The sequence below is a fragment of the Zeus faber genome (assembly GCF_960531495.2).
Source record: "Zeus faber genome assembly, chromosome: 13".
NCBI lineage: Eukaryota > Metazoa > Chordata > Actinopteri > Zeiformes > Zeidae > Zeus > Zeus faber.
The window spans coordinates 11,310,961-11,330,388 of record NC_137198.1 but is presented as its reverse complement, the minus strand read 5'-3'; the positions used below and the strand labels follow the sequence as shown (position 1 = coordinate 11,330,388).

At 48.1% G+C, this 19,428-nt stretch overlaps 1 protein-coding gene across 1 annotated transcript in view; it reads right to left on the bottom strand.

Moving 5' to 3' along the window:
- Positions 1-19,428, bottom strand: part of pacrg (PARK2 co-regulated) — a gene marked incomplete at its 5' end in the record, with an annotated part of 139,491 nt that overhangs the window by 99,586 nt on the left and 20,477 nt on the right. The window contains one exon of the mRNA XM_080011984.1: positions 11,847-11,981. Coding sequence (XP_079868110.1) covers positions 11,847-11,981 — 135 coding nt within the window. The remainder of the gene's footprint in view (positions 1-11,846; positions 11,982-19,428) is intronic.

The following is a 19,428-nucleotide window of genomic DNA, read 5'->3' as shown; positions in this document are numbered from 1 at the left end:
AGGATTGCGGCCAGAGGGTGTCTCGGCGAGGCGAGGTGAGACCGAGTACCCGTCATGTATCAAGTCAGATTTGGCAATACTGCTGAGGTCAGGTCAGGCACCGGATTGAGGTGAGACTCGTGACCGGCGAGGCGCCGCAACCACGTTAACCACGCCGCTCATCCATCCGGACCCAAATTACCCCTTGACATCCATCCCATCCTTGAAAAGAGAAACGCGGCCCGCCGCCTCATGTGCATTTCTGTGTGCTTTATGCACACGCATGCGCACGCACGCACGCACGCACACACGCACACACGCACACACGCACACACACACACACACACACACACACACACACACACACACACACACACACACACACACACACGCACACACGCACACGAGAGGTTGAGGTCATTTAGCTGTGCCCAGCCACATGCTGATGTTGCTCGTAGCTGGGAAAACACACACACACACACACACACACACACACACACACACACACACACACAGACACACACACACAATTAGATAAATACACTTTGGCTCAAGCGTTTCCATAGCAATATTCATTCCAATATTGTGAAATCTCAGAGCAAATCACTTGGTTGTCGATTGGGACCCTATTTTCATAAAAGATCCGGTTAATATTTAATTTCTGTCCACATTGCATATATTTAGAGTGGCTTCTGATGTCAAGTGAAGCAAGCTCTTGAGAGAGCGAGCGAGATAGCTCAATAAGATACTCCAGTGGGGCTAACTCTATATCATAAAGTCAGACTTCCAAAATAGTTTTGAAGTTTTTAAAAGTCCTCAGCTGCCTCCGCCTTTAAATGCAACAGTCTTGTTTTTGGCAGAGGCTTTACGGCAGCGGGATCTCGCACACTGGTCATCAAGGCACTGAATGTGTTTTCCATGGTTGCCCAAATTTCACCGAAACCAGCTTGGATGTGCTTCAAGTGCTGGAGATCAACAGGTCTATGGGCATCTAGTCCTAAACGGAGAGACGGGTGCGAACCGCCTGTTCTGGAAGCTTGAAATCCCAGCAGGTAGCAGTGGACTGACTTGCATTGATCAACGAGATCAAAGTTTGTGAAGAACCGCAGCTTGTCCGAGGAAAATTAGACATTACAATTGGCCAGTTTGCATTCAATGACTTTGCTTTAGAGCAAATAAAAGGCAAACATTGGTATAACATTATATTTAAGAAGATGGCAATCCTGCTTCTCGGACAATTTAACAAAAAAAAAAAATTGGGAGAGTGCGCCCAAAAAAGAGACCATTTTCCTTTATCATGCCCCATTGGTTTATTTGGTTTCTCTTTCTATAAGACGCACTATTGAATTTTGCTTCTTCTTTCCCCCCCCCCAGCTTTCTGTTTTTCTCCCCTCTTTCTATTTTTTTGCGCCCCAGCTTTCAGCGAACCCATCCCGGGTCCTTTCTTATCAGTGACAGGCTGGAAGCAGGAGGGAGATAAGGAAATGCCACAGCCAATGCGAGGTGCGGTGGTCGAACACCAAAACAGATTATTCATTGACACGTGTGTCATTTCACAATGGGTTGCATGCTGGTGGCAATGACTAAATGAAAGCAGAAACAATGAGACGAATAACATGTCACAGGACCCGGCGGCATTAAGAGCTAAATCTGCTCAAATATGTTGAGTTTTATTCCCCAAAGGCAAGAGCGATTACTGACACAAAGCTACTTCTGCATGGGTCTAATCAGCAGCTGTCGCTCAATAATTTAGGCACAGGCATACATAGCCCCTTTTACGTTGTCAGACACAGATACGTACGCACAAAGACATACATACAACCAAATGTTTCCTGAATGGCTTTATCCCTCTAAAGCACCGGCATGTAGACAGACACAGCCCTCTCCTCCTGCATTACCCACGGGACAAGGAAATGAGAAACATTTCCTCCTTAGCCTATTGACCCGTTAAATAGCAATTCAATCAGGAAAATGGTCAGAATCTCCCCAGTAAAATGTCTCCATTTGGAATTATCGGTGGACTGTCTAAGAACACAGACTGCTGTGCGGAGTGTGGAGCCATTCGGCGTCTCCTCCAGGCTTTCCATTTCTGTCCTTAACCCACTTAAATGGACAAAGACCCTGGCCAATATGTACTGATCCTCTTTGCTTAAATCCTACAAAGCATTGTGTGATATTGTTAGGACGACATGGGGGTTTTGTAGAACACGCGGCTGCGCCGTACATGAACCTGACCTTGAGATAAGTCCATAAACCACTAGTAGCTATGATCACCGATTGGAGAAAGGAGACTTTTTACCATTTTTTTCCCCTCTTTCTTACTCTCCTGTTTGTTTTAAAAATCATATGTTGTGGGTTAGTCCCTCACCACAGTTGTCAGTGCATTCAATGCAAAGTGCATATATGCAGAAACAAAACGGACCGAAAAAAAGGAAGTTCAAACTCTGCAGCGCAGCCGATCAACCGTGAAACACCCGAGCATGTGATATGCAAACGGTTGCCAAACTGCCAAATTGTTTGCACCGGGGTCCTGCACATATTCAAACCTCGACACTTTTTTTGGTCAATAAAGGTGTAAAAAAATATTTATTTTAAAAAGAGTCTGTTGAGCCTCTTGTACGTTAGCTTTAGAAAGTTTGAGGGCAGTGCTTAGTTGTTCCTCACCTCGATATAAGTCCCTATGACTCTTATTAAGGTACTGTAAGGAACGACAAATTTTGACGACGCTTCACTGGTCCATCCAAACAACTACCTTTGGACCCACGGCAATAAAGCTCATCATTTATGTGTGGGCGCTGCAGGTCTCGTTCCTTTGTTGCCGCACAGTTTTTGTTCTTTTTTTTTTTTTTTTTCTCTCTCTCCTCAGACCGGCTCAATTAACTATTGATCACATTTGTGAAACCGAATGTAAATAATTAACAAAAGTGAAGATAGCATCTCCAGCTGTAGAAAACAACTTCAATACGGAGGCTTGTGTATCCCCCTGATCAATAGGGCGAGGGGGGCACGCTCCGGCAGCCGCTCGGTGCCTCTGCAAGGTGGTGAAAAGTTGGCATTTTTTATCAGGCATCGCAGCATTGTCAGCGAAACCCCCACACCCCCCTCCCGACCACATCAAGACCATGGTGATTATCAAACACCGGCTGTTTCATTGTAGATACTGGACTCTGGATAGAGATACTTTTAACTCTTCGGCGAAGAAGAAAACCTAATGAATTCTCTGAGGCACTGAGAGATAAAGAAAAAGTGCAGTTGACTTGACCGTTGAGGTACCACTGGAAAATAAAATCCTCTCGCGAGTAGGCCGCCTCCTCTGTCTCTAACAAAGACGGGGTAAGTAAAGATGTAACATAACGAAGGGATTATAAAGCTCCATCGGGAGGAAAGTACGACACAGTAGGGGTGGGGTGTGTTTGGGGGGCAGCCAGAGAGCCTTTGGGTAACTCATTTGAATATGAATGTCTCTCATGATCCATATCAAGGGCACTGACAGTCTAACAACAACCACAGCCATTGTACGTGCGTCTGCATGTGTGTGTGTGTGTGTGTGTGTGTGTGTGTGTATGTGTGTGTGCGTGGGTGTGTAGGCAGTGCGCGTGTCTGAACAATCTGTGGAGCCATCAGCTGCCGCATAATTCCAAGGCACTTTGTACAGTGCATTAATCACAGGGACCCTTGAGCGCTTCCACGGATCCAAATATTCCGACCTTGAGGTTACAAGAAAGACATTAGGGCCGTCGATCCATTCTCCCTCCATCCAAGTATTGGAGAGCAGGGAGGGGAGACGGAGGGTGGGGGAGCGGAGGGAGGGAGGGAGGGAGGGAGGGAGGGTGGGGGGCAAAAAAACCTTTCAAGGTAATGGAATTCTGCCATAATTTAAAGGAAAAGACTGGTGGGGACAAGCCCGGGCCAGGGCAAGAAAAAAAAAAAAAAGTAGATTAAATTGGATTCCTCTTTCTTTTTTGTGTGCCTTTTATTTTAAATTAGGCTTAAGTTTGTCTGGTGTGTATGTGTGGCACAAGTTTTTCCTTTCTTTATTTATTTTATTTTTTTTCCAACAAAAGCACGATAACAGCATTAACGTCGGGAATGAATCAAATCATTTCCGAACCAATTAACCTTTGACAGAATGGATGAGTGGACAAAAATGAAAGTGCTTCAAAAAAGGGAGAGACAGCGAGGACCGCGGAGAAAGGGAAGGGGGCGGGGGTCTGGCTGGCAGGGACCCCGGTCCCGTGAGGTCGACTCCTGAATGAATGATAAGCGCAAAGGGTCCCGCGGTGGCCCCCAGTCGCTGATAAGGAAAAGGACGGCGGCGGAGGACGCTGGGGACGGCCGCGGTCGGAGAGCGCAGAGGACGTTGGGACTCTTCCTCCCTCCTGCACCGTCCCGACTGATAGCGGGCGGAGGTCCGCAGTTAACCCCAGCTCGTTCTGCGCGCCGCCTGGGAGTGCTCTCGCCCTCCATTACCCACCCTCCCTGGCTTGCTCACAGCTGCAATCGGTCCATTTAGTTAATTAAAGGCTCCATTTTGTGCTGGAGCCCGCTAGCTAATACGAACGGCAATCAATAGATCTCTGGCTTATTCTGTAGGGGTGGGGGTGGGTTGGGGGGGGGTTTGACAGCGCCAGGTCCTGCATTTGCGGGACGTGATTTGCAGCCTCGCCAGGCGAGTCGTGTCCCTCGCCGTCTGTCCTCCGTCTCTGTCTCATTTTGGTATCTGCCGCCCCACCCTCCCACCGGCCCTCCTGCAATCTCCACATCGCAGCCGTGCCTCCATTTTGACGTCTATCCATCACTGTGCTCTGTGTGTTTTCGCGCCGCCCTCGCCTGACGGCGGAGGTTTTGCCCCGTGCAGAGTGGGTCCTCTGTTCCCCGCCCTCTGAGGAACAGTGCACGTGTTTGTGTGTTTGTTTAGGTCACCATCTGCACAGGGGGGGGGGAGTAGGCTGGAGCCGGGGGCCTAATGGGATGGGGGGGGGGGGGGGGGGGGTGTTAGGGCTGAGCTCATCAGGGAATCCGGAATAGTTGTGCTCAGGGACTGGAAATAACAACGGCAGTGTGTGTGTCTGTGTGTGTGTGTGTGTGTGTGTGTGTCTGTGCGTGTGCGTGCGTCAAAATCATTTCATTTTCCTTGTTTGCAACTTTCTCCCAAAACTGTAGGGAAGGATGAACAAGCTCCAAATAGGCAGATTTCCAATTCCAAGTCCAAAAGTGCCAAAATTTAGACGTGACGGAAAGGAAACAGTGCGGCGTTCATATTGTACATTGAGTGATGCTGATTTATATTTCAAAGGACCCGTGGCGATAAAACGGCGTTCCACGGCGTTCCCTCACATTCCCGAGGTCCCGTGCCGTTTGTTTGTTTGTTTTGGGGTTCGTTTTTTTTCCGGGTTTTTTTTGGGGGTGGGTTTTTTTTGTGCTGTCTGTCTGCTTGATGGCTGAGTGATGGCTGCTTATCCCACAGGTGTGCCTTCTCTGCTTGAATCCCCTCCCTCCTCCCCTCCCTCCTCCCATTCCTCCTCCCTCCCTCCTCCACTACCTCCTCCCCTCCCTCCTCCACACCCTCTTCCCCTTCCTCCTCCACTCCCTTCTCTACTCCCTCCTCCACTACCTCCTCTCCTCCCTCCTCGACTCCCTCCTCCACTCCCTTCTCCACTCCCTCCTCGACTCCCTCTTCCCCTACCTCCTCCACTCCTTCCCCGACTCCCTCCTCCCCTCCCTCCTCCACTCCCTCCTCCACACCCTCTTCCCCTCCCTCCTCCACTCCCTCCTCCACTCCCTCCTTGCAACCAGCATCATGGTGGCGGAGAAACCCCTTCGGGCTGCTGCTCCAGCTTCACAGCAGCCCTCGACACCCGTCCTCGCCCCTGGGGAGCTGGTGAGCGCACGCCTTGGGTCTCCGCGGCCATTTCCCTCCCCCTTTCCCTTCTCGTCTCTCTGTTTTTTTCCAGTGAAAATGCCTGCTTTTTTTATTCTCCCCCTTACTTCCCTAATCTAAACTCCCTCCTTCCCCGCTCTTCCTCTCTTCTCTCAGAGGAAGTCCAGGGGGGCTTGTTCATATTCTCTCCTCTTATTGTGTTTCATCTTTTTCCTTATGACACAGAACTATCCCCCCAGAGAGTGCGGCTCTCAGCCGGGGAAGCCGGAGAGAACGCATGGTTAACCCCATTTTATTCTATCTATTCACATGTGCCTTCCACAAAGCTCCGGCGCCCAGGGTAGAGAAGAAATCATTCATATAGAGGAGAGGAGGGGGGAACGGCGCGGATTTAACACACTGTGAAAGAAAAACACTCTCCGATACAATTCCGCAGAAGAGTGACACCGGAGCGGAGCCACACGTACCGGGCGACACACGGATCGGCCAAACCCCGCCTCGCCGAAAATAGCAATCAGCCCCACTGCCGTTCCCCCTTTTCCCACCAGCTACGCTAGACAGTTAGTTGTTAAATGTTGTCCCTTGAAAAAGCACCAGAGAGTAACCATTGAGTTAGATGGTAGCAGGGTCGTACGGTAATAGTTGTTTTTTTTAAGGCTGGGTTACCGTTACCACTGTGATTTCTGTATTGAATGACGGGCAGCGGCTTCAGCACAAACCACGCCTCTTCGTCAATTACTCATTCAAGTCTGTGTTATTGAAACTGCATGTAATTCAAATGAGCAACAATAAACTCAGCACAGTAACAAAAAGACCCATAAAAATGCAATCTGCCGCTCTGTGCGCTTCCCCGGCAACATGCGTGTTCCCCCGCGCAAATAAGTGACACATTTTCCAAAGGTAAATGGCAAATGGCGCTCGGCGACGAAATGACTCGCGAAAAGACAAATGGCGCACCCGTGGCATCTAATATAGCTGTCACAAGAGCGGGTTATCAGCCATAAGGTGCGGCACATAAAAATGTAAATGGACAGATGGGTTTGAGAAACGCGCAGCGCGGATGGGAGGGGAACAGGACTCCTCTTCCTCATGGCTGTCTCCGCGTGGCCAGCCGCCGCGCCTCGCCGGCCGCCTCCATCTCTCTCTCTCTCTCTCTCTCTCTCTCTCTCTCAACACGCAACCCCCTCCGTGTACCTGAAGAACACGCGTGGTTTCCACGTCCAGCCGCCGCCGCCTCGCCCTCCCCCTCCTCCGCCCCCTCCCCCCAAACCCTCACTCTCGCCACATAATTCAATCATCCCAAGGAGATGGGTACCAGTCCCCCAGGAGCGCTTACACTCTCAATTTCCGAAAGCGCTTGATCAGATTAATTGATTGCCCCCACCCCCCGCCCCCGTCCTTTCTCTCCCCCCCGCCCGGACTAGCTGAGGGAGGCTGGCAAGGCGGGCGGGGGGTAGAAATCAGGTTTGCATTGATATTTTCATAAACCGTCCGTTCAGCTGTGCCCCTGGACAGACCTTGTAAAAGGACAAGGGGGAATAGATAAAGTGCACAAACAGGGAGTGGCAGGGGAGGGCGGAGGTGGAATTTACACAAGTGGGGGTTAACACAAACTGGAAGGAGATATCAAGATGGGACAAAGCAGATAACGGATCAATGTAACGTAATCAAAGAGCGCCGCTTCTTACGCTTCAGAAGTGCACGTGGATGTCTGTGTGTGTGTGTGTGTGGGCGAGCGAGCGAGCGAGCGCCTGGATGTGCGTCGTGCTGTTTGGCTAAAAGGCTGCAGAGCACAGCGATCGGGAAGGGAGCGCAGAGTCAAACTGAGCCCCACAGGGAAGCCAGAAAGACCTCAACTCATCCATTATAACTGAGAGCCAAGCGGCTGCCATGTCTCCTGATTGCTGAGTCCCTGCGGAGTCTCTCTCTCTCTCTCTCTCTCTCTCTCTCTCTCTCTCTCTCTCTCTCTCTCTCTCTCTCTCTCTCTCTCTCTGGGGAGTGCAGTAGAGCACGGCATTGTTCCAGGCCTTTGCCTTCCATGTCAGGAAGGCACAAAAACACACACGCACACACACATACACACACACAGACACACACACGTAGGGTTGAAAATCTGTCTCCTCTCTGTTATCTATACGCCGCACATGTTTCTCATATGTGTAAAGCTTTTACCTGTGCGAGCCATTACAGCCGAGGCTTTTACCTCTGGAGAGCTAAATTACCTCTTGGAAAACAACCTTCCCTTTTTCAACTCGCCCTTGACATTAAGTTCACCTGCATGTGTACCCAATGATGTTAACACGCACGCGCCCCACCATCACACACATGCGCACGTGTCACACACACACACGCACGCACGCACGCACGCACGCACGCACACACACACACGCATGATTTAGCCCCAGACACTTGAATATACGAACACCATCCATGTAATCTCAAAGAAAAATTATATATATATAATTGTAATTATTATATATATAATTGTAATTATTTTATATATATATATATATATATATATATATATATATATATATATATATATATATATATATATATATATATATACACATACTGTATATATTAACTCTGCCACATCTCAACAGGCTCTAGGCCATGTGAATTTGTTACACCCAATCAAATCATTTGGTCAGTGAAAGGGAGAATCTTTAGAAAAGTAAAACAGAGTTCATCATAGAAATAAGCTGCTGTGGTGTTCAGCTGCAGAAAAAAATAATAATTAAAAGATGAATTGGAAAGTCATTACGCCAAGTGAGCATTCATCCAAACAAAACAAAAAGAAACTCAATGTCGGGCAATTAAAGTATAATTGTTCCACAAACGGCACCATATCGGGCGATAGTTGCTTAATTACTGTGAGTCCTGTTTTAGACCACAACACACAGGCACAAAATCCAGCCGCCAAACGGTGGGACGGCCCGCCGTGATGGAGACGGGGGACGAGGGACCGGGGAGTGGGGGCACGGGGGTGGAGGGGGCAATTCGACGAGCGCTCAGGAGAATCCACTGCTGCTCCCTGCTGATCAGAGGGGGGATGACTGGAGCAAGAAGAAAGAAGAGGGAGGAAGAATGTGTGTGTGTGTGTGTGTGTGTGTGTGTGTGTGTGTGTGTGTGTGTGTGTGTGTGTGTGCGCATGTGCCTGTGTGTGGGGGGGGCACTCCAACAGAAGTATATGTGTAATTTGAAAATGTGCGTCTGTACGCCGCAGCCGCTCAAATCGATTTGGCGGACCTGTTTGGTGAAATTTGACTGGCTTGTTTGTCTATTTCATGGTGGATTTGAGAGGTGAGCTGTATTGGCCGGTTGCCGCCGTGCATAGAGAAACGTATAGAGAGCGTCTGCGATGGAGGCATGGTGAACCGCTGACCTGAAACCACACACACACCGACACACACGTTCACCAATACACTAACACACACACACACACACACACACTGGAATAAGCGGTGTTTGAGCCCACAAAATAACTCAACACGACACTTATTTTCCTTCCCCAAGCCTCTGTCTGTCTGTCTGTCTGTCTGTCTCTCTCTCTCTCTCTCTCTCTCTCTCTGTTTATTTATTTATTTTTTGCTTTGTCCAGACTTTTCCAGCTCTTAGTCTTGGATTGATCTGGGGCGGCCATCTTGAACGTGTGCCCCAAGGGCAGCTCAGAGCAAACATGCAGCGACCCATCTTTCCACTCACACTCACACTCAGGGCCTCAACCCGCAGCTGCCTCACACCAGCCACGTGCGCGCGTCATCGGCACGCCGCGCACATACACAGGTGCAAGGGCGTCCCAATCTGTGTTAAATGAGTTCCAGAATACATTACTTGTGCTTCAAATTTTTTTCCAAAATAAACACACCACCACCAAATCGCACCACTTTATGAGAAAAACGCGCTCTTGCGCAACCGGTGCTGGATCTTTTTTTGAACAAAACTCTCCGTCGAGACTCGTCCTCGCCCGCACAGCTAACTCAAACCGTCACAATGGGAGAGCAATAACAACATCTGTCAAGCAGGATTATAAAAATGACTAGAATGTGTACGGGGGAATAAAAATGATTAAACACAACAGTTGCTCTGGGTCTGACAGCAACGGTGCCATACGCCATGATACTTACACTGATCCCTGGTTATCACAAGGAATATAAATTCAAAATGCCTTTATTAAAACATGGACATTAGTGTGTTAAATTATACAAAAGCAAACAGCTGGGGAGCTATGCCGTGTCATGACATTACTCGGAATAGATATTTTGAGACAAACTCATCCATCACCTGTAGCATCACCCGTATAGACCCCGAGGTCCGTATGGATGTTTTACTACACCAGGAGAACAGAAAGGAAATTAATATTCATGGATTTATAGATAATACTGTCACTGCTTTCATATTACTGCCGAAATACTGTCTATCTGCTATTTTGCCACACCCTTTATAATGGGATGTGGGCTGGGTCCCCCGATGAAGGTTTCCAGAAGTTTGCTTGTATATGTTTAATGTATTAATGCCCTTGTTTTAATTAAGTATTTTAACAAGATATTCCTTGTGAGGGCCTTAGATCAACTGCTATCCCCCTTTTCCAAAGAGCACCACATGAGCTTTATTTCCTTTTTCACACCCCAGGAAGCACTCAGCTGCTATTTTTCGAAATGCCAACGAATTTTCCCATTTACTGCATACTTTGAGAGAGAGGGAGAGCGCTAGTAGGCTTTATTTTTATTTTTTTTTCTCAAGAGGAAGGATTCATTTCAGCATTTAACATAAATAATTCATACAAAGAGAGATGCCTCCACAATGTTTTCACCTGAAGACAGTCGGCTAACTTGCGAGAAAGCCCTGCTTCCCCGGCGCTGTCTCTCCCTCCCTCGCTTTGAAGAAAGGGAAGGGGAAAGGGGCGCATATTTGCTTTGATTCATTTATCCTTGCTTACTATGCATAGATGTCAATGAGCGCGGTCGGCGTGCAGCAGCGGGGGAAGTGACGGAATAGCCGGCGGCATAACGAGAGCCACAACAAAGCAACCAGATGATTAGCGGAAGAAATCCCTCGCACGCGGCGGCGGGGTGTCGAAACGCACACAAATACACAGGCAGGGATGCACACGGACACACGCATGAAGGAGGAGATCTGAAGTGAACGCTTTCCCGCATTGGCTTGGAACGGCGGGCCGCGGCCGGCGGCGGCGCCGGCCACGGTGTGAGGAACCGTCGCATGGACACGGAGGTCAGCTGATAATGAAGTCGCGCCGCGACGGTGACGCCGGAGCGTAAATGTTGATAATGATGATGGGATGTGAGTGTATGAGTTGACACGCCGCACATATCAGGGCTATCATATTGGCACGCTGCGTCCAATGTCGGCATTTATTTCCGCCCAAACTATTTCCTTGGTTTGCCTCGATAGGGGTTTTACGTCTCCTTGTAAGCCTAAGATCTATTAATTCCTTAACATATTATTCAAAGCTCCTCTAGTTTCCAACACCAGGCTGAACACTAGAGGAGCTTTGAATAACATGTTGTATTTGTATTCTATGTGGTTGCATTCTAGGGCTGGGTTAAAAAAAAAAATGGATGCCTCCATACAATTCAATTCTATTGTTTGAATTTCTGGATTTGATTTGAAAATTCCAATATTGATTCTTTGCTTCAAAGTCATACAACCATTACCCACTCAAAATAAACCAACAAAATCACAAATGAAGATTGGATTGATTTATTAGAATAAAATTTGTTCCGTGAAATATTTGGCGGTGTACTGAATTTGTATGTATGTATTATGTATAAATGTCAATAAATTAATTTATAAAATGTCAATTGAATCGTGTACCAAAAATGGAATCGTGATTCCCAGTTCTAGTTTTTGGCCTCATAGTATCTTTTAATTCCGCGACATGTCACTGAGTTCCCAACACCAGCTGTCTGTCCGGCGATGCCTGCCTCCCCCGAGCCCTGTCACAGAGAGACGTCCGTCTTACCTTCCAGGTGATGCGATTGCCTCTGGTGTCGTGCTCCAGGGCGATGGGGAAGTCTCCGCGCTCGTAAAACTTGCGGAAGGCTGTGGGTTTGGCCGGCCGCTCCTGGAAAGCCCCTGCCGCTCTGGGACCCACCACCTGCTCGGGGAGGGGGAAGGGGAAGGGGTGCGCAGCCCAGAGAGTAAACAGACGACACCGGAAAGAAAATGGAGAATGAGGGGGGGGGGGATAAACATACTGAGTCATAGCGAGCGAGTAAGGGAATTGTTTTCTAAAATCGGAACTGACTGTATCCTCCCCTACCAGCATAGAATCACACCGAGCGCCCTTTCTTAAAGGTAATTCAAGGAGACGTACGGGCACGCTCCCCTGCTCCTCGCAGGCAGGAAAAATACAATGTTTGTCTGTGTTATATGTGCACATACAAATAAATATCACATGTGCGTGTGTGTGTGTGTGTGTGTGTGTGTGCGTGTGCGTGTGCGTGCGCGTCTATACGTGAGTGTGTGTGTGAGAGAGAGAGAGAGAGAGAGAGAGAGAAAGAGAGAGAGGGATAGGGACTGGATGCCAGAGGCACTGCTTGAGGCATTATTAGGATCATCTTTTCTCTGACTCCATTCTGGATGCGGGCTATTACAGTGCCACTGGAAGCCGATGCGACCGCTGTCACTTCAGCTCCAGCCTCCGCCGCTGCCGCTTGTGCTGCTGCCCATATTCGCTGCATTTGAGAGGTATACCACACATTTTACACCACTCAAAGAAGGTCTCCCTAAGGGGACATACTTAGTGGTCTCACTTTGAAACGGCTTCGCGAGCCAAAAACAGCCTTCATGTTAATGAAAGAATAATAATGTATTTCCAGTTGTGTGGCAGCACGTGTACTATCAATGGTGGGTAGAAATGGGCCGTGTGAGAATGAGGCTTGAAAGAGCTAAAATTCAAATAGAAAAATCTGAAAATTGAAACACAAGGGTCATGAGATGTCACTAAAGTGAACATTTTTGGGGTATAAAAAATCTGGAAAGATTTGAAAATAATTGAACAAGTCCTGATGTTGGTGGTGTATTAAGCTCACAGCTTAATGTGAGTTTCCTTGACTAAGTGACCCAAAATAAAATAGAAAATCTACATTAATTCAGGTCATAGTGTGTGAATCAATATACTGTACTATTTCCAAATCTCTTCTACTCCTCTACTTTCGGTCAAATGACCTCAGTTTCTTGTATAATTCTTTTTTTTTGTGCAATATTGGGTCATTAAGCCAAATTAAGTTCCCAATTGTTGGCATTTTCAGCCTCAGTTAATTCATAAAAAAATTTTGTTCAATATAAAAGGTCTTCTACACCAAGCACCAAGTTTTAAAATGTCACCCAAATCGAAGGTAGGAAAGAAGGACACCTCTCATAGAGGGAGTGAGACAAATAGAATATTACCACAACTATATAAAGAATAACATGTCATTGCTACAGGTGTCCAATACAAATGAGGACTGAAAACCCAGAAAGGAAATCCCAAATCAGAGCTATTAGTAGGTCGATTGTTGACCAATTTGGATGAAAGCGACTGGAGACGTTAGACCTTTTTAAAACCGGCCTGTTGTGCTGGATGAGTGGCAGAACATCGCAGCTAGTACTTTCCACATTCCTGCATCTCCCATGTGGATCCCCAGCCATCTGTGTCATGCCGCTACATGACTGGCAGATGTGCGGCCGTCATTAATCCTCGGATTACAGCCCATTGAGAAACGAGAAACGAGTTTTGCGGCACTCGCCCAGAGGAGAACGAGCCCGGGACTGACGATGCGGAGGGGACAGGAGCCCTCGCCAGCGGATGGCGAGAGGCAAAGTTCTCGTCAAGAGACGTGTAGGAGGCCGTCATCTGCGTGATAATTGCATCCATTGATGTAGAAATGCATCTCGCAGTGGTCTGTTTTCTTTTTATTAAAAACTCTTAGAAAGTGTCTAGAAAAAGGCGCCCAGAGCCACAAGTGTATCCAAGGAAGGCTGCCGCTTGGGGGGATGGGGGGGGTGATGTAATATGGATCAAAATCAGACATAATGCAGTTTAAAGTTACTCGCGATCTGTGCAGTAACTGGTGCCAGTGCAGCGAGTCCTCGGAGAAATAAGAGGAGAGGGGAAAATATTACGAGAAATCCTGAGTGAGTGTATCTGAGCTTTCACTGCATTTAAACGCCTTTAACGCACCGTGGGATTGCGGCGCTGGCACTTCAAATGAATCTGTTTGGAGCGTTTGTTTACCATGCCAGGGAATTCTGAATAATATTATGCGGAATTAATAGGCACGGGCTTGCATACCTGCAGGAGAGAGTACCCAAACAAAATATCTGTGCCTCACAATGCATGTCAACCAGGACGGAAATAAAAGCACATCCTGCAGTAGAGTACTGTACTATCCTGAATGAAACAAGAAGAAATATTGGGCCATATGCCCGGAGGCATACACCCTTGTATTGTTTCACTTATTTTCATGAGCTGTAAATGGAAAGCCTGTCTCATTAGAATACTGTTTACTCATATTCAAATGGAAGGGAAAAAAACCAAGTCAATACAGGCATTTAATGCATTTCTTGATGCTGTAAACCTAAATCCTGTAAATCCCGCAAACTGTCTAATTTCCTCTCTTTGTCTAACTGTTCCCCTTCCCCACGGGAACACCTTTTGCGGCACCGGCTGGGGAAATGGGCAGCTGGAAAGCTTTTGCAGATCAGTGGCGCTCCAGGCTGCAGAAGCGACAAAGCCTTCATATCCAGGTAGCTAGGACGACGGTTGAGCCATGCTCCACGAGAGGACTAAAAATAGCACGGGCCGGGCGGCAAAGAGAGAGTGAACCCCAGACTGCATTGACTTGGCAAGCGGATTTTATGGCCAGAAATAATGATGCCGCAGTAAAAACCGCAGCAGAAACACTGTTTCACATTGGATCCGCATGCATTTTAACGGGCTTCGGCTCCGCGCACACGGCCTCTACTCCTCCCTTTAGGTACTGTCCGGTGTTTCCATCAGATTTGACTTAAAAATAGGAACGGCATTGTGGGAAGATTGTTACCGTCCAGCTTTTCCGCTGCTATACCGCTGATCTGCCTCCGCCGGCTCTGCCATTCCCGCTGTTCCGGTCTAAAGGCCACGCATGCTGAGAGACGATCCAATCTCCGGATCCCAGAATAAAAGCCAGCCTCTAACCTAGTTTGCCTTACGCCTTCCTTACGACCCTGCAGGAGGCGGCAGGGGCTTCACACCGCAGGCCCACAAAGGACGAGCACACACAACCGTCTATATCCCCGAGCACAAGAGGTTTCGGGACGCTTTGTTTTCCGCAAGATTACAGCGTGACGTCCGTGCAGTCATCTTTAAAGGCCTTGTTCTATCCTATGCGGTCAGGCACGGATCTGAAATGACTCATTTGCGGAGCGGCCGTGCTGGGCAGAACATAACTCCTGCTGATTGTTTTTATGGCGGCGCTCAGTGTGTCTAACACTGTGTCTAACTAAACACTTCCTTTATTCTTTCCTCTTTTTCTTGCGGGCGCATCTCTGCGCCGCTCTCGGCCGGTGTGGTCTGAGACGTCAGAAAAGTGGCCGCGGCGCAAAAATCACAAATCGCCCAGGCCTTTTACATCTCCAAAGCTTGACCACAGAATTAAAAAAAACAAACAAAAAAAAAAACATTCAGCTCCATTTCTTATTGGTAAATGACTGATGTTTATTTTTATTTTTTTTTCACAAAATGACTCAATCATCTCAAGGCAAGAACTAAGAGGGCGTGTTCTTGCCCTAATTATTGCTCATGAGCAGACCTTTGATTGACAAGTACAAACGTACTCACTAGCGCCTTCTACAGATGAGAAAAGCTCAGCTCATTGGGTGGGCGTGGCCTCCTAGTGTAACGATATTATATTATTGGCTGTATGTAAATGAGTGTATCTGATGACATCATGAGATAGAAACAACTATGGGGCACTCTTTTCAAAAATTGAAAACCAGTGAAAACCTTTTATGCATGCATTCTTCTTCAATTTGAACAGACGGAACCAAACTTATGAATGGCGTGAGAAGATATGGGCGTTTCAATTTCAGCCCCAAGCTGACCAGTATACACACTGCGCAGTCAAACACTGGACCTGTACTCATACGGCACGGACAGAAAAGTGAAAGAGAAACAAACCTATCAACCTGTGCACACACACTTAAGCCTCTTTTCCACTGTGCGAAAAACCCACCTACACCCTCTGACATCTGGCTTTTCTCTCTAGTGGGAAAGGTTACAATCGCCCTAATTTTCGCCACCTTTTTCAGCCACGATGCGCGTTGTAGTTCCGGGCGCGTTTATAGGCATAAATATCCGTTTACCATTTCATCATTGCAGATCCAAAATCAGAAGTTACTGACTTTTTTTCCCCACATGCGGGACAATGAAATGTTTTGAGTGTGGGGTCCACTCCGTGGGGACCGTTCCGACCGGAGAGAACCCCCACCCGCTGGGCATCAAGCCACTCCAGTACCGCCCCAAGGCGGTCTCCCAACTGCTGAGGCGGCGCACATTGCATCAGGCGCTGCTGTGCAGACATGGATGTTCCATGCTGCTTTACTGTTTTGGGTTTTTTTTCCCCCCCAATTACACTGGAACCATGACACGCCCCATTTCTGGCATGTTCGTGACGTCGACCGTGACTCACCAGAAGAAAAAAGGAAAGGTTTACTCCTTCAATGGCAATGGGAAAGGCGGAAATCGCCTATTTTTAGCGGGTTTACCCATTTTTAAAAAACCCACTAATTTTAGTCTAAAAACGGTCTTATAAAAACGGAGGTTGAAAGAGACCATTCAAAGCACACACACCCCTCAGTGGAGGCTATAAAGTGAGCCTACGAGGCAGCGGACTACCAAACAGAGATAGAGTCGGTGTAAGGCAATAAAGGCAGAGTGTCTGGTTTGTGCCCCGGGTGCACACATCAGGGAGTCATAACAAGGAAGCGCTGGTCAGATGAGCTGCAGGCTGTCATTTCTCTCCATCCTCTCCCCTCTGCCTTCAGATCTGTTTCATCTTAATGTTGTTGTCCACCGCAACCAGTGTTAAACCCGGCTGCAATAATACACACTCGCGTACGCACACACACACACACACACACACACACACACACACACACACACACACACACACACACACACACACACACACACACACACACACACACACACACACACACACACACGGCGAGCCCCCCAACGGCTGAGCCCCTGCAGAGGTGATTGGCCACCGGCTGGGACTCGAGCTCCTGTCATTTATATAAGTGTCATCCTGAGAAACAGAGACGCTCCCTCCGACCTTATTAGTATGGCATTTCCACGGGCTGACGCGCACACGCACACGCACGCACGCACGCACGCACGCACGCACGCACGCACGCACGCACACACACACACACACACACACACACACACACACACAGCAAGGGGGAGTGTGGAAGAAAAACAGGCGCACAGAAAGGGAGGTCAGGTTGAAGCCACAGAAACCAGGAAGAGGAACACGTGAGGGGATGAGAGGAGAAAGACGACAACAGGGATGGGGTCGGAGGGGGCTGGGACGGCGGGACGGTGGGATGGGGAGAGTGCGGCGGAGTGATGGAGAAATAGTGAAGATTAGCGGAAGAGAGAGTGCGAGGGACGGGGAGACAGGGGGTTGTGGCTCATCAATTCTGAGGGTGAACTCAGCGTGGCGAGGGTGCCGCAGCCTGAAGGTGATCCATCACGCCGCGCAATCTTTCCATCCCTCAAGCCTTCCTCCCCTCGTACGCTCTCCGTCCCCCTTTCTCTCCCTCTTCTCTTTCCTCCCTCTCTGCATCCCCCTTTGTTTTGACGCTGTCTTGCCACCACCGCCCTGAAATACCCCTGGACGACTGCGATAGATGTCAATTCACTGTCAGTGCTGAACCGCACTGCTTCCACATAGGAGGCCAATAATCTATCCATCTCCGATATTCATCGTTTTTCCACTCGTGAGTTGTCGGAATCTGAAAAACCAGAAGTTGCCTAAAAAAGGCAGTAAAAGGAGCTGCTCGCTTTTATTGTGAGAAAAACGCATGTTAATTGTCACTGTGTTGCTTTCGCACGCCGTCTTAAAATAAGAGTCTGCCTCCGCGCAGCCTAAAGATGGGTGGATATGCCTCACCTTACGTATGTTGCACCGTCGCGGCATGGTAGCAGACGCCAAATGTTGCAATCCATGAACGGTGCCATCATGCAGGTTCCAATGACTCCGCCACCCCGCGAAACGCTCATGTTGCATGTATTGCATTCCGCTGTGTTTGCTCTGGCTTTACGCTACGTCGCGCTACCTTATGACATGTCGTGCGTGAGTTGTGGATACAGCGGCATCAAGGAGAGGGACCGTATGTGCAGTGTGATCAGATCACCTGACAAAAAACCTGACAAACATTGTTTGTAAACAGTAAAATGTACCTGTTCTGGGGATCTACTTAGTACTTAGTAAATTATGTTCATCTATTTAAAATTTCAGTTCAGTTTACAAGAAATGGAGCTCGGCACTCCCCGCAATGTTAATGTTGAAATGTCCTCTTATCTGGTATTTAATTAAACATACGTTTGATGAGGACGTTTTGTGTTGGAGTTTGTGTTACTGAAAATTTTGACACAAACATTTTCATTTTCACTGCAAATGTACTGTAAATCGATTATCGGTCCCAGCGATTGCTAACAATCGGTATCGGCATCGACTCTGAAAAAAAACATATTAGTTGACCCCTACTATCTATCTCACTGTCTATAGAGATCTCAAAGGTTTTCAGTACCTGCTTGCACTCTCTCTCTCTCTCTCTCTCTCTCTCTCTCTACCTCCTCTATCTGCATTTTCCCGGAGTTCTCGGTCGAGGGGTTCCTGAAATCAAACTGTTCAGAAGGCCGTCTTTCCTGAGGGAGGGAGCGGCTGAGTCACAGCGGAGGCAGGCTCTTCACCATAAGGTCAGGTTGCAATCGCTGCCGCGGGGAGCAAAATGATCTCTTTATTTACAGGTCGCTTTACCAGCTGGTCAGGCTCGTCCGTCCGCCTGCGGTCCTTCCCGCTGCCGGCGATCCGGGGATATACAGTATGCTTTAACGAATTGAATTAAATCAGGGAACAAAACAAACAACAGAGGATTTTCGACTGTCTGAAACACGTCTCCGCTGTTTCCTCCCAACAATAAATTCACGGGATGGTTTGCCTCTCTTACTCTCTCTCTCTCTCTCTCTCTCTCTCTCTCTCTCTCTCTCTCTCTCTCTCTCTATATATATATATATATATATATGTGAAATTGAGGAAGGAAATGGTGGCTGGTGGGGGGTTGATTCCTTTCAGATGAGTAAACCGCAAAATTTGGCCAACAGTACATTAACCTCTCGTGATGAAACAGCAAGAAGTGCAATCAGTCTGGGAGTGAGTTTCATTGTGTATGGAAATCAGGGCAAGGTTGGGCCAGAGCAAACAAGTCTTCATAAAGACCCCTCGACGAAGAGCCGCAGCAAGGGAGGGTAGAGTGTTTGAAAGCATGCCCCCAGTTTAACTCTGTTATTC